This window comes from Gobio gobio (assembly GCF_949357685.1).
Source record: "Gobio gobio genome assembly, chromosome: 9".
NCBI classification, from domain to species: Eukaryota; Metazoa; Chordata; class Actinopteri; order Cypriniformes; family Gobionidae; genus Gobio; species Gobio gobio.
This window is the reverse complement of record NC_137115.1, coordinates 11,833,203-11,846,894: the sequence shown is the minus strand read 5'-3', so window position 1 is coordinate 11,846,894 and position 13,692 is coordinate 11,833,203. Positions and strand designations below refer to the sequence as shown.

Below are 13,692 nucleotides of genomic sequence, written 5' to 3'. Positions count from 1 at the left end.
CTACTTTGGGTAAAGATAAAGGAAGGAGCAAGATTTGTTTTACAAACATTAATGTTACATCAGTCATTCACGTTAGTGCTCAGCTAATGTATGTGCTGTTATTGATTCCCACATATTCATCACAAAAAATTTGAAATATACACATCGGTTTGTTGATGGACGTACACTTGTTAATGCTGATGGTGAGGAATTACAGTTGCAACATCTCATAATGTGCCTCAATCTGTGTAGAGTATCACTGAGAAACATCCTGCTAAAGTCATCCTTGCGATGGAGTTTCAGGTTGAATAACTAGTTGTTTCATCAACGGACTTGCACTCAGATTGATATGGTAAAATCGACGCCATCACTGTCTTTACATTGAGTACAATTGCTGAGGTATGATGGGCGTTTAGCTTCCGACAAGTGTTGCAAGCGGTAGACCAATCACAAAATTGGGGGACGTTTGTGCTATATCGTGTTAGAAATAACATACCACATACACTAAACTAACCCCTGCCATAAACCTGGATCACACTGAGTCAAGATCACAATGAGCAATCCAGTCATTGATATAGATCAGTGGGCACTACTTATTTCTATGGTATCTGGAAACAGAGTATTTCAATGACATCGTGTGATCCAAGTTGATTCTCTCTCCAATGGTAGAGCCACAGAGGTTGGTAACTCCCCATAATAAAAACATCTCTTATGTTAAATTATTAGCGTAGCAACATTTTAACATTTAGCTACACTGTCAAAATCGTCTGTCAGTGTTTACCCAGTGCACCTCACATGAGAACACACATGGTTTTCCTTGTGTAAAGCTCATGAGAGAATTGACTGACAGTGGATTTTGACAGTTGACATGTTGCTAAGCTAAAGATTCCATACTGTGGAGTGTTCCAAATCATTCACGTATGAGGTTTCATTTCAGTTAGGATGTTGCCCGAGAAGGCAGTTGCCTATGTGGGCAGACTGCGAGGCCACCCACTACTAGCTATAATATTTGCTCAAGCATGAGAAGAATTATTTATTGTTTTAAAAAAAATGCTGCTCTTTATATCATGGATGCCTTTTTTGAAATGTGCAACACTGAATAAATGAAAGTGAAATCTGAAAAAACTGAAAATTCTGATTTCATGTGTGATTTCTGTGTGTGTGTGTGTGTGTGCATTCTGTTCTTTGCTCAGATGCTGTGTGGGTTTGAGTGATATAAACTGTGTGACCAGGCTCCAAAAACACTTAGTGCAATTCATATTTTCAGTTTTAAATGAACATGTATTATTATATAAAAGTGATGATTATTTCAGAAGTTCAACTGAACTGCACTGCACTGCAAAAAGAACAAAAAATGATTGAACTGAGGTCAAGCCTTTCATAAATTCATAAAGCACTGTGCACAGAAGTATTCATTAATTAATCTGTTTTAAGAATTCTTTAAATACATTAATGAGGTTTTAAAGTTTATCTTAAATACGTTTACAATGCAATATATTTATGCATATCTATCTTTTGCTATCGTACAAGCAAAATGGGTATTATAGTGTACTGCTCTGATTCCGTTGGATATCTATAAACAATTTTCATATGTAAAGTCACCATATATACAGTATGTGTGTGTGTGTGTGTGTGTGTGTGTGTGTGTGTGTGTGTGTGTGTGTGTGCTTTATATATATATATATATATTTATTTATTTAAATGTTTTTATTCATGTGCCCTCGTAGTCAAAGTAACTTTACTAACTCTTACAGCGACATCTCTTCTCTTCTCTGATGATGTGTTTACTAGTGCGGGGGGCGGGACAACCTGTCACTCACAAGAAATGGACCAATAGCAAACCTCAACGATCCAATCAATTCCTGAGAGACAAAATCAAGACCCGCCCTATATTTTTTCTTGTTTGAGAAGTCATCTCATTCGGATATGCATAACAATAGGGAAGAAAAGACTATCCGTCTTCCGTTTCATGCCAACTTTAAGTAACTGATTTTTCATGCACAATATACTCAAAAGCGAACTATTCTGTAAATTTTTGCCTCACCATGTTGATCTTTGTAGCAAACACAGACAAGCAGAGTGAAACCAACAGGGAAATGTTCCAGTTCTCTAATCAGCATTACTGGAATGTTGCTCGACCAATCAGATTAGTGGAACAACTGATGCGTAACAAGTATAAAGCCGTTTAGCAATAAATAAGTCAATAACCGTAGGTATTTAACAAGTCTAATTGGACATAACAGTATTGCTTGGGTAGCCACACAGCTTTTATATTGTTATTCCACTTTCTGATCTTCAGAATTCCTTTTATCAGTTTTCAGAACAGAAGCCGTCTCTACAAAGCGGTCCTTCAAAAGACGGCATGCGAAACATGAGCATGCTAATAGGAATGTTTCAGCTCGCGACCAAGCATGTGTGCCGTAGCTTGGTTTGGTGCAAACATCTGTTCAATAATTGCACACCCAGGGCTTCTTTATCTGCTAAAGACTCACAACATTACACATTCAAGACTACATTTTAGACGTCAATTATGCTATCTGATGTTTACTTAACCAAGCCATTACCATGCTAACAGTTCAAGTCAATACCTCAATGGCGTTATGAGAGCTGCAGATAATGTGAAAAGGAAGTCGAGCACTAACAAGTCCTGAATAACAAAACAAAAAAAAGTGTTTCATGGCAGGTCTTTGTCAATGTTGCTGAGAGAAAGAAAGAGACAGCTAAGAGGAGGCAGTTTCTTATCTTGATATAATCGCACCGCCGCTCTCATACCTGCTAGGCCGCTGATAACTGACAGCAGGAGAAGTGGTTTCCATGGTGACCCCATACTTGTTCTGGAGGGTCCCTTCAGTGAGTTTGTTAGTAGGTCTGTTTCTTCATTAAAGCAGTGCCTATGAAAAACAAGTGGACAACAGAAAGGGACAGAGTGAATATGTGAGTAGGAGTGAAAGAAAGAGGTAGGTTAGTATAACTGAAAATGCTGTTGTTCTATAAATCAGCTCTGAGAGCTCAACCTGATGGTTCTTGAAGTATCAGGTATCTGCTCTGGAGCAAACTCAGCTGAAACAGAGCAATGGCAAACAGAACCCGAACTAAAATGCCATGGTATTACCATAAAAAACACCATGGAAAGTTCTGGACAGTGCACAGTATTCACAATACATTTCACAAAAACATATATCTCAATATCCCAGCAAAAACTAAAAGAAATTAACAATAATCATAAAAAATAAATGCTTTTTTGTATGAAAATGGAGCCTTTTTCTCCATTCCCCCCTATTTTCCTTATTGTACCGCACCAGGACATTTAGTCACAAATTATCACTAGTCACAAAAAAATGCCACAATAATATTAATAAAAAAATTATAATAATAATAATAGTCCTAAAATCAGTTTATTATATTTGTAATATTGGATAGGATGTCATTTTTTTTCTTTTACTTTTTTTTTGAAGTGCACATTACTATTTGCACATTATACCCTCATAGTATTACAACAGTATTGTCCAGGTACCTAACTTCACAGTGTTGCTAGTATCATTGAGGTACTATTATATCTTATAGTTATTATTTATTATAGTTGTGTTTTTATGTAGCTGAATTAGTTTTTTTATATATATTTATGTTTTCCAATTACATTTTTGTTACAATTTTAGCAACTTTGTTTATTTCTATCATTTTTTCTTTTCTTTTTTTGTTTTTAGTTAATAGCCCTGCTCCTCCTCAAAACTAGCCCAAAACAAGCCCAATAGAGTCAGTAAAAATTGTGTTTGGGGGGTAAATATATGTTTTTTTGGCAGGGTTCCCCAGCTAAAATTCGCATTCCTAGGGCTAAATATCACATAATTGGGGTCGCTTCAACCCGCGGACATGAAAACAGCCTGCGGCTACAGTGTTAAAGTAGCCCAATTCTGCGGGAAAACCGCGGACTTGGCAACACTGCCCTGCATACACACCATGCAGTACTTGAAGTAATTTAGGTGATACACAGATCATTTTTGTATAGGCAAGATTTTTCCATATTTCCATAATTACATTGGTTATACTGTATATAATATGATATAATATAAAATATAATTATATCTAGATTTTTTTGGGCATTTCTGCAATTTTCTACGTGACTTTATTGTGATCATAACATTTTGATGGATGATTGAAAATACCATCAGCGTCAAAAGTCCATATAAGCTGACAACTATTTTAAGTGACATAGTACAGTATATGAAAAATACTATACAGTATGTTTATATCTTAAATTCCATAGTAGTTTACTCCAGCTCAACCATGGAAGTGCCACAGTACTTTTTTCAAAAAAGTAAAACTACAAGTTTACACTCCTCCTCTTTAATCAACTCTCACATTTGAGCAGAGAGAGAGAGAGAGAGAGAGAGAGAGAGAGAGAGAGAGAGAGAGAGAGAGAGAGAGAGAGAGAGAGAGAGAGAGAGAGAGAGAGAGAGAGGGGAGTCTGTGTGCAAGAATGCATTAGTCTCAATGATCAAAGCACAGATGAGTATGTTGCTTCAGGTGTGATAGAGCAGCCAGATGCTTGAAAAACAGACACACCGTCCTCCAACCACACCAAAGCACACACACGTACGATCAGACCTCTAATAGTCGAGCAGCTGCCCATATCAACACACACATACTACAGCAGGTTTATTTAATAATGTTTTGCATAAAAAAAAACTAGAGAACAAATATTAGTTTTTGAGACTGGATGCAATTAATGGAGTCCTGTGGAGAGCCTGAGGAAAGACTAGACCAGCTCTTACAGTCTCTCTCTCAGTCCTCTATCCATCCATTACTAATAACACCTGCCTGCGCCTCACCTCAGTGCACACGCACACACATAAACGTGCAGACTGACCGAGACTGAGTAGCGTAAACCAACAATTCTCATTATTTATATTCATGGTGCTGTGGCCTGCCGATCAAAAATGATATCAATGAGAACGTTCTGCAGGTGTGCTTGTAAAAAATGTGTCCATATGTCCAACCTTTTGGAAGCCACCACATGGTGCGCTTTCATTTTTCAGCTATTTCTCTACTTGAAACTGTTTTTCTTTTTTCTTTTCCCATTGACAAGGTCACATTACACATTACAGGAATAGTTCAGCTCAAAAATAGAAAACTCTGTCATCGTTCACTCACCCTCATGTCACGTCGATGACGAGGACATGAACAGTTTCGTCACGTGTTGTCAACTCGTAATTAAGGTAATTACGTCATTGCGTGAACAAAGGTGAAGTGAATAACACTGATTATCTCTTCGTCATGGCACCTGTTACTGGGTGGGATATATTAGGCAGCAAGTGAACATTTTGTCCTCAAAGTTGATGTGTTAGAAGCAGGAAAAATGGGCAAGCGTAAGGATTTGAGCGAGTTTGACAAGAGCCACATTCTGATGGCTAGAGGACTGGGTCAGAGCATCTCCAAAACGGCAGCTCTTGTGGGGTGTTCCCGGTCTGCAGTGGTGAGTATCTATCAAAATTGGTGACAGGGTTATGGGCGGCCAAGACTCATTGATGCACGTGGGGAGCGAAGGCTGGCCCGTGTGGTCCAATCAAACAGACAAGCAACTGTAGCTCAAATTGCTCAAGCAGTTAATGCTGGTTCCAATAGAAAGGTGTCAGAATACACAGTGCATCACACACTTGTTGCATATGGAGCTGCATAGCCGCAGACTAGTCAGGGTGCCCATGCTGACCCTTATCCAACTCTGAAAGCGCTAACAGTGGGCACGTGAGTACGTGACCCCGGAGAAATTGAAGAAGGTAGCCTTGTTTGATAAATCACGTTTTATTTTACATCACGTGGATGGCCAGGTGCGTCGCTTACCTGGGGAACACATGGCACCAGGATGCACAAGACAAGCCGACGGAGGCAGTGTGATGCTTTGGGCAATGTTCTGCTGGGAAACCTTGGGTTCTGCCATCCATGAGGATGTTACTTTGAAACGTACCACCTACCTAAGCATTGTTGCAGACTATGTACACCCATTCATGGAAACGGTATTCCCTAGTGGCTGTGGCCTCAGCAGGATAATCCACCCTGCCACAAAGCAAAAATGGTTCAGGAATGTTTGAGGAGAACAACAACAAGTGTGAGGTGTTGACTTGGCCTAACAAGTCCGATCCATGGAGGCCCCACCTTGCAACTTACAGGACTTAAAGGATCTGCTGCTAACATCTGGGTGCCAGATACCACAGCAGACCTTCAGGGGTCTAGTGGAGTCCATGCCTCAAAGGGTCAGGGCTGCTTTGGCAGCAAAAGGGGGACCAACACAATATTAGGAAGGTGTTCATAATGTTATGCCTCATCGATGTATGTTGCTGCATTCACGCCATGTTGTAATTACCATATCTACCAGATGACAACATGTGACGCTCTATTTGGAGACGCCCTTGGAATCGGAAAGTTTATGGCAACACTATAAATGGCAGAAAGAATCTGCAGTGGTCAGATGGTACAGCGATCACACGGTACAAGTCTGAAAATTACGAATCTGAACGCTTTTTACACACCACACCAAAATCTCATAATTACAGTAATTCTGTCATGGCACCATGTGTCAATGCCCTAAAAAAACTAGGCAATTTTTTGCCAACTGCCAAACAGTTAGTCAGCCCCAAACTCATGACATCGGTTCAGTCAAAGTTGCTGTATTAGGCAGATAGGAACTAAAAGGACTGTGTTATATGGAGAAATGCATACAATACACATAATTAGTGTTTAACTTCCAGCATAAATATGAAATTTTACTTAATTTAACTTAAAGTATTATATAAGATTCTGATTTAGAGCTGTACAATCCAAGATCACCATTCGCTTTCATTGTATGGAAAAGAGCAGAATGAACATAGTGCTAAACATCTCTCTTTGTGTTCCATTCAAGAAAATCATGTAGGTTTGGTATGCCATGAGCATAATTGCAGCCTATTTATTTTTTTAATAGTTAAAATGTGCTCTTGTTTGATAAGCAGCAGCAGCATTATAAACTAAAGTCATACGAGAAGTTAAAACCCCTATCCGATAAACCCAAGTTATAAACCCAACAAAACGCTTCCATTGAGCAGTTTATTGGAGTGACTCCTTCAGTAGAAAGGAGCTCTGTGTGTGTGTGTGTGTGTGTGTGTGTGTGTGTGTGTGTGTGTGTGTGTGTGTGTGTGTGTGTGTGTGTGTGTGTGTGTGTGTGTGTGTGTGTGTGTGTAACAGACTCCTGTGGGAGTGGTACTCCTGTGTATATTTAGTAATGTAGGCTTGCATCAGGCCTGTCTAAAGTTCATTGCACTTGGCTGCTCCACATCAGGCTGTGTGCAGTGAGCTCTCTCGTCGGAAATTCTGTCTTTCTCTCCCTCCCACTAACAAGTAAAAACAGGAGGAACAGAACTCCAATTTCAGCCAAGATCACTCATAATGCTGAGGGAAAAAATCCCACGTTTACAGACAGGAGGAAGACGTCCTGTCAGTGGCAATTATGTCAGCTTGTATTTCCCCCTTTTAATAAAGGTGTAACAGTTCAAGTCATTAGACTGTTGTGTGCATCAGTGCTTTTCATCATGGTTTTGCTTCAGGATCCAGATTTTATGGCAACTCAACACAATACTGAACTTAAAATTTGTATTCAGTGTAGTTTTGATCATAATTTATTAGCTGTGACTCGATAATTCCTGATTAATTATGCGTAATGTTACAGTTTGAAAACTCATACGAACTGTTCATTTAAATACATTTACAGTGGAACATGTGGTAAATCCATTACAATAAATGTCACACGTTGGTCTTTATTATTGTCTATTGTCACACATTGTCTATAGTGTGAAATAATGCTCTTATGTCTGTTTGAATGAGAACTGTGTGGTCTCATTTGTTGTTTAATTTAGAAGCTAATTTGGCAATTTATATATAATGCATTATATTAGTATTTGAATGCATCAATTATGCCTTTTAATGCACCTTATAATGCAATGTATATGGTCTCATGCAGAGTTTGAAATTAACTTTTTCACTCACTGGCCAATTCACCCTTCACCGCAAGTTTGATTGACAGGTGATCAGACCAATCACATCGCCGATTCTGCCGTTTTGTCTGACAAAGCAGTCAGGAGAGTTTGTATATTAACGTCGGTGGACTTGAACTTGGAAAAACGGTGTGTACTGACGTTTTTCCGCGGTTGAAACATTTCTTTTAGTTTTCATTCATGTTTATTTCATGCTTATCAATGATAATCGGTTCATGAGCAGCTTTAACTGAGGCGCTACAGCAATCACGATTTAATTTTTTTAAATGACAATTTCAAAGTTGAGACTTTGTTTCATTTCAAAAGTAACTTGCTCTGTCCTGTCTGTCTGCGTGTTGTCAGTGTCCTTTTTGCTCCGCAATGTGTTTTCTCTACGTGAGAACGTGTGTGGTGTGCTTCTTGGACATAGCAACAGTAACTAAAGGGGCCGGGTCTTTGCGAACGGTCAATTTGGCTACTAAATTAAGTTACCGGCCATTCAGAACTTCTACCAGCCAAAAAGGGAAAAAAAGAGGATTAACTTGGTAACATCTTAATCACAATTTTTTTCTGTAATTAAACATCAGGGCCCGTATTCATAAAGAATCTTAATGCAAAGAGTAGCTCCTAGTGACAAAATTCTAAGAAAATTCTTAGAAATGTGGGCGTTTACTCTTAAAATTAACTAAAAAATCCTAGTAAAGAAAAAAGTAATTCAGAAAGCATCTTAACCCTTAAAAGAGGACTTAAGATCAAATTTGTTAGGAGCACGGATGAGGACTTTTAAGAGGCTTAAGAGTTTCTTTAACAGCGGAGAAAATGGCAGGAAGACGAAGAGGGAGAAGAAATGTGTTGCAGACAATGGATGACAGTGACTAAATAAGACACTATAGATTAGATCGTGCAGGGATCATGTTTGTTGCATTAAATCCAACTTTCAAACCACCAATTAAATAGACATGCCAGCAATTGGAAATAGTGGAACAATGTTTATAATTCTAAGCCAATCAAATACCTTTTAGGAACTTAACAGCATGGTAAATAATAAAAGGATTTATATACATATATATAATGTGTGTGTGAGTGAGAGAGAATGGTAAAATAGGACAAGTTGCACTTGTGATTTCAAAGTGAAGGCTTAGAATAGACCCTATACTTAAAAGCGCTCCTTTTTTCCCCTTTTTGGACAACCAACCAATCACAGTCTTCAAAAGACTTTTCGGAGAGGACTCTTAGAATCTTTATGAATACGGGCCCAGATCTTTTAATATTTTTATATTGTAATAATTTCACAGTTACTCTCCAAATTAATGTAGAAACAACTTAAAGACAATGAAACAATTCAGTTCCGTGAACTCAAAAGAAAAAGGTTTTAAATAACCATAAAGATGTATTTGATTGAACTCATTTGTTTAATTTGAGTTGGCTCTACTCACATCAATTCATTATTTTGAGCGTTAGGGTTTACAGTGTATATGTGGCCATAACTGATATTTTAATTTTCATAATTGAAAATTAAATGTAAAACAAGCTATTTTATCTTAAAAAACTGATCGAATCGAAAGAGTTCTGAGCTTGTTAAAACTCCAAGTGTCTCTGACTACGAGGCGCACTAGTATTCAGATCACACGCTAGATGTCTTTGACGGCGTAATTCCACTGATGATGAAATAGCAGCAGCGAGGGGGATAAAATGAAGAGAGCTGTACTCCCGCGCTTTGATGTGAACGTTGACAATAATAATGTAAGGCCACCATCTCTGATGTAGTGCATGCTCTCTCACAGTGCATGTCCGTCCTAATAACAGCGAGATAAAACGGTGTCCACCTCTTGCTAATTGTTTAAAAGGCTGTCCTGGTTTAAAAAAAAAAAACTTTATGAGAGCAGAAACAAAAGAAAGAGTGGATAATGAAAAAAGCACTCGTTTGTCACGAGGAGGATCAGATGGCTCTCTTTAAATTCCTCATTAATTAAAAGAGGCAGATGAAGTGTAATGTCACCCAGGGGACGGGATTAGAGCGGCTCTGGGCTATGATGACTCCACCACACTGACCTCAGCAGGACAGAGAGGTTGCTGGAGACTAAACGGCCTCTGCAGAGAAACAATACTGTTGTGAGTTTAATCTAGAAGTGGAGCTATCTTGGTAAACTCTTTCTTGTGGGTCAGGACAGTCGCGTAGCCACTGACGGCAGAAGATCTGGACTCCATAGCAGCTTTCATTGGCTAAGAAGAGACCGTCTGACTGACAAGTAGAGCAACCAATCACAGTTTGCTTTGACCAGTGTCATGTTTAAAGGATTAGTTCACTTTTAAATAAACTTTTGCTGATAATTTACTCACCCCATGTCATCCAAGATGTCCATGTCTTTCTTTCTGCTGTCGAAAAGAAATTAAGGTTTTTGATTAAAACATTCCGGGATTTTTCGCCATATAATAGACTTCAATGGGCTCCAAACGGTTCAAAGTCCAAATGACAGTTTCAGTACAGCTTCAAAGGGCTTTAAACGATACCAGACGATGAATAAGGGTCTTATCTAGCGAAACGATCCGTTTCTGCCAGAAACCGAGCAGTATTTATGCTATTATTTTACCTCTTATCAGACAAACGTGATCATCTCTGAGCTCCGCCATAACTTCTGCTAAGTGGTCATAGATGTATACGTAGATGCCTCATTAGCGCCTGCATGGATCAGTAGAATGAGGCGTCTACGATCGATATATCTATGACCACGCTCGTATTTTGACCTCACTTAGCGGAAGTTATGGCGGAGCTCAGAGATGATAACGTTCGTCTGATAAGAGGTAAAATAATACCATAAATACTGCTCGGTTTCTCGCAGAAACTGATCGTTTCACTAGATAAGACCCTAATTCATAGTCTGGTATCGTTTGGTATCGTTTAAAGCCCTTTGAGCTGTACTGAAACTGTCATTTGGACCTTGAACCGTTTGGAGCCCATTGAAGTCCATTATATGGAGAATAACCCTGGAATGTTTTCATCAAAAACCTTAATTTCTTTTCGACTGCAGAAAGAAAGACATGGACATATTGGATGACATGGGGTGAGTAAATTATCAGCAAAAGTTTATTTAAAAGTGAACTAATCCTTTAAGAGTGTGAAAATGTAAAGTCGATGTCCCTACAATAACGGACCGGCATTTACAACTTTTAAAGAGTCTATGCAGTGAACTTCACCATACTTCAACTAAATGCTGGATTTTCAAAAGTATGTGAAGATAAGCTCCCATTAGCCGTGTTTCCATTACAGATTTGCGCAAAACTTTTGCAATATTTTCTAAATGTCGATAAAAAACTATAGTGAAATTACGGCGTTTCCATTAACCGATTTGTTATGCGACTAAAAATCAAGCGTATAGCGTCAGTTCTGGCTGGTCACGTTAGTCAAAGTCGCATCAGCGGTCTATCAGCTGATCACGTCTACCTATAGGAATACGACGTCTATCATATGTATGCAGTGAATACCACGTCTATCACCGCATACATATATATAGCTCCTCAGTACTATCAACAGCTATCGCGTTTGTCCAGAGCTCATTTACTACTCACCCACCCCCAGCTGCTCCTCTTGTCGGTCCGGATTTGGTATTCTAATTCCCCTTGAATAAATTCCTGGATTATTTTGTACATTTAATATCAACATTAATGATATCTGCAATACATTTATGTTGGTTCTGTTCTGTTTACCCTAAGGGGGGTTATTGCTGCTCTCCCTGCTCTTATCCATGCTAGGCTACATGGATGCGCAGGGAGTGCTTGCCCAGAACAGAACCATAGCGGCAATCCAAACTATATCCTAATAGTCAATCAATCATCTTTGACGATAGTGGTCCTGACAGAACTTATTTTTTTCCTCTCGCGATAAGTCATTCCAAAAATAATGCCACGTATGTTGGTAGGTTTATGTATATCCCATCCACAGCACAAGCCATTATTTTTAATCGAAGGAGACGTAGGCGTGTTATCCAAGCATTAATGGCAAGGAAAGCCCCTTATACTTGAACGGCACATATGAGGTGTTCGTGAGTGTTTCTCCCATATCTGCTTTAGGGTCTTAATGATAATTTGTGGCATTTATTTGTTGTTTAGAATCCAGTATTCTTGAAATTCTATTGTCTTTTATGAGTTTAATAAAGAACTCTGTCTCGTCTTCTGTCCAAAGAAGACGCTTCATCTGTAAATAATGATCGACTTTTATGTACACCAGGTGACCTGTAAATGCAACAAAAAAACTGTTTCCATTGCAGTTTTGCGAAAATTTCCTTTTTCAAATGGCCTGAAAAACCACCTAATGTGAGCGTAAATACTTTTTTGCGATATATGAGAGTTTTCGCGAAATTGACGCGTTTCCATTGGCCGTATATTCAATTCGGAATTCCAATTTGCACAATTTGAAGGGTAATGGAAACGCTGCTAGAGTCACATCATGACTGCTTTCTTCTTTCAAGTCCTCAAAAAATGGACTTGCGTTCTCGTGGAGACTGAGTCTTACCAGATGACCTTAAACGAAGGAACTCGGAAGGATGCGAGGACAGTGAGATGTGCAGCGATCTTTTTACTCAACTGACCATCTCAGCATATTATAAGCAGCCGCATAACAAAACAAATGTCACAACCTATTAAAACATTTATTTCAAATTATTATAGACATTATTTTCATATAATTTTATATATTTTTATTAAGAACACGGGTACTTTCATGCATCCTCTGTACTTGCATTCTTGAATATTAGAAATTAACTTCGTTGATGATGACGTAGTACAAGAACACAAGGATGTAAGATCGCTTAAAAACGCATATTGAGAAACGGCCTATTTTGTGTGCCTTATGTATCAAACGTTCAGCTAATGGTCCATGGATGTGATATCTGAGGCTGAGACTAGGACAGTTATATAAAAGGTTGAGCATATTTTGAACAGGATAGGCGGTCTTACTTCTAATTACCCAAGAAACATGATAAGGGCTTCTTTTGTTTTTATTTATAAAAAACAAATGTAAGAGCACGACGAGGGAATTTACTAAGATTGAATTGTGCCCGTTGATTTATATAAGATGTCTGCTTTTATTTAATCTGATCTTTAATCTTTAAAATGAAACAAATTATCAAGTTAAACTTTTCAAATTGACCATCATATTCTCAACTGCTTATTTAATTCAAGTTTTAAAGTGCAGATGAACGTAACAATAAAAAAATAAATAAATAAATAAATAAAAACTAATCAATAACTTTTGAATGCAAATTGTAAACTCCATAAAATCAAGAGGGACAATTCTTATATATTTTGTTTTGTTATGGAATATTGCAGTATTTATTACAAATGATTATATAACATTAAATAATGGCAGCTTGTTTACATATACATTTTAAAAGATAATTGCAAGTTTTTTTCTCAGAATTGCGAGTTATGAAGTCCAATTCTGAGGGGAAAAAACAGACTTTTTTCTAATAATTGCGAGTTTATATCTCACAGTTCTGACTTTATATCTAGCAATTGAGTGTTATAGGTTAAAGAGAAATAAAGGCAGAATTGTGATTATAAAAAGTTGCTATAACCTTTTTATTATTTTTTTCTGTCGGAAACAAGCTTCCATATTAAACAGAAATATATGTCTGTAAAAAAAAAAAAAAACAACACCTTGAAAACGAGCAGATTTGTCATAATTGCAGCAGAAATACCACTATAGCATTGTGAT

General features: G+C 38.0%; 1 protein-coding gene across 1 annotated transcript in view; it reads right to left on the bottom strand.

Moving 5' to 3' along the window:
* Nucleotides 1-13,692, bottom strand: part of cntn5 (contactin 5) — a 460,526-nt gene that overhangs the window by 312,724 nt on the left and 134,110 nt on the right. The window contains exon 2 of the mRNA XM_079825767.1: nucleotides 2,752-2,870. Coding sequence (XP_079681893.1) covers nucleotides 2,752-2,806 — 55 coding nt within the window. The 5' untranslated portion in view covers nucleotides 2,807-2,870. The remainder of the gene's footprint in view (nucleotides 1-2,751; nucleotides 2,871-13,692) is intronic.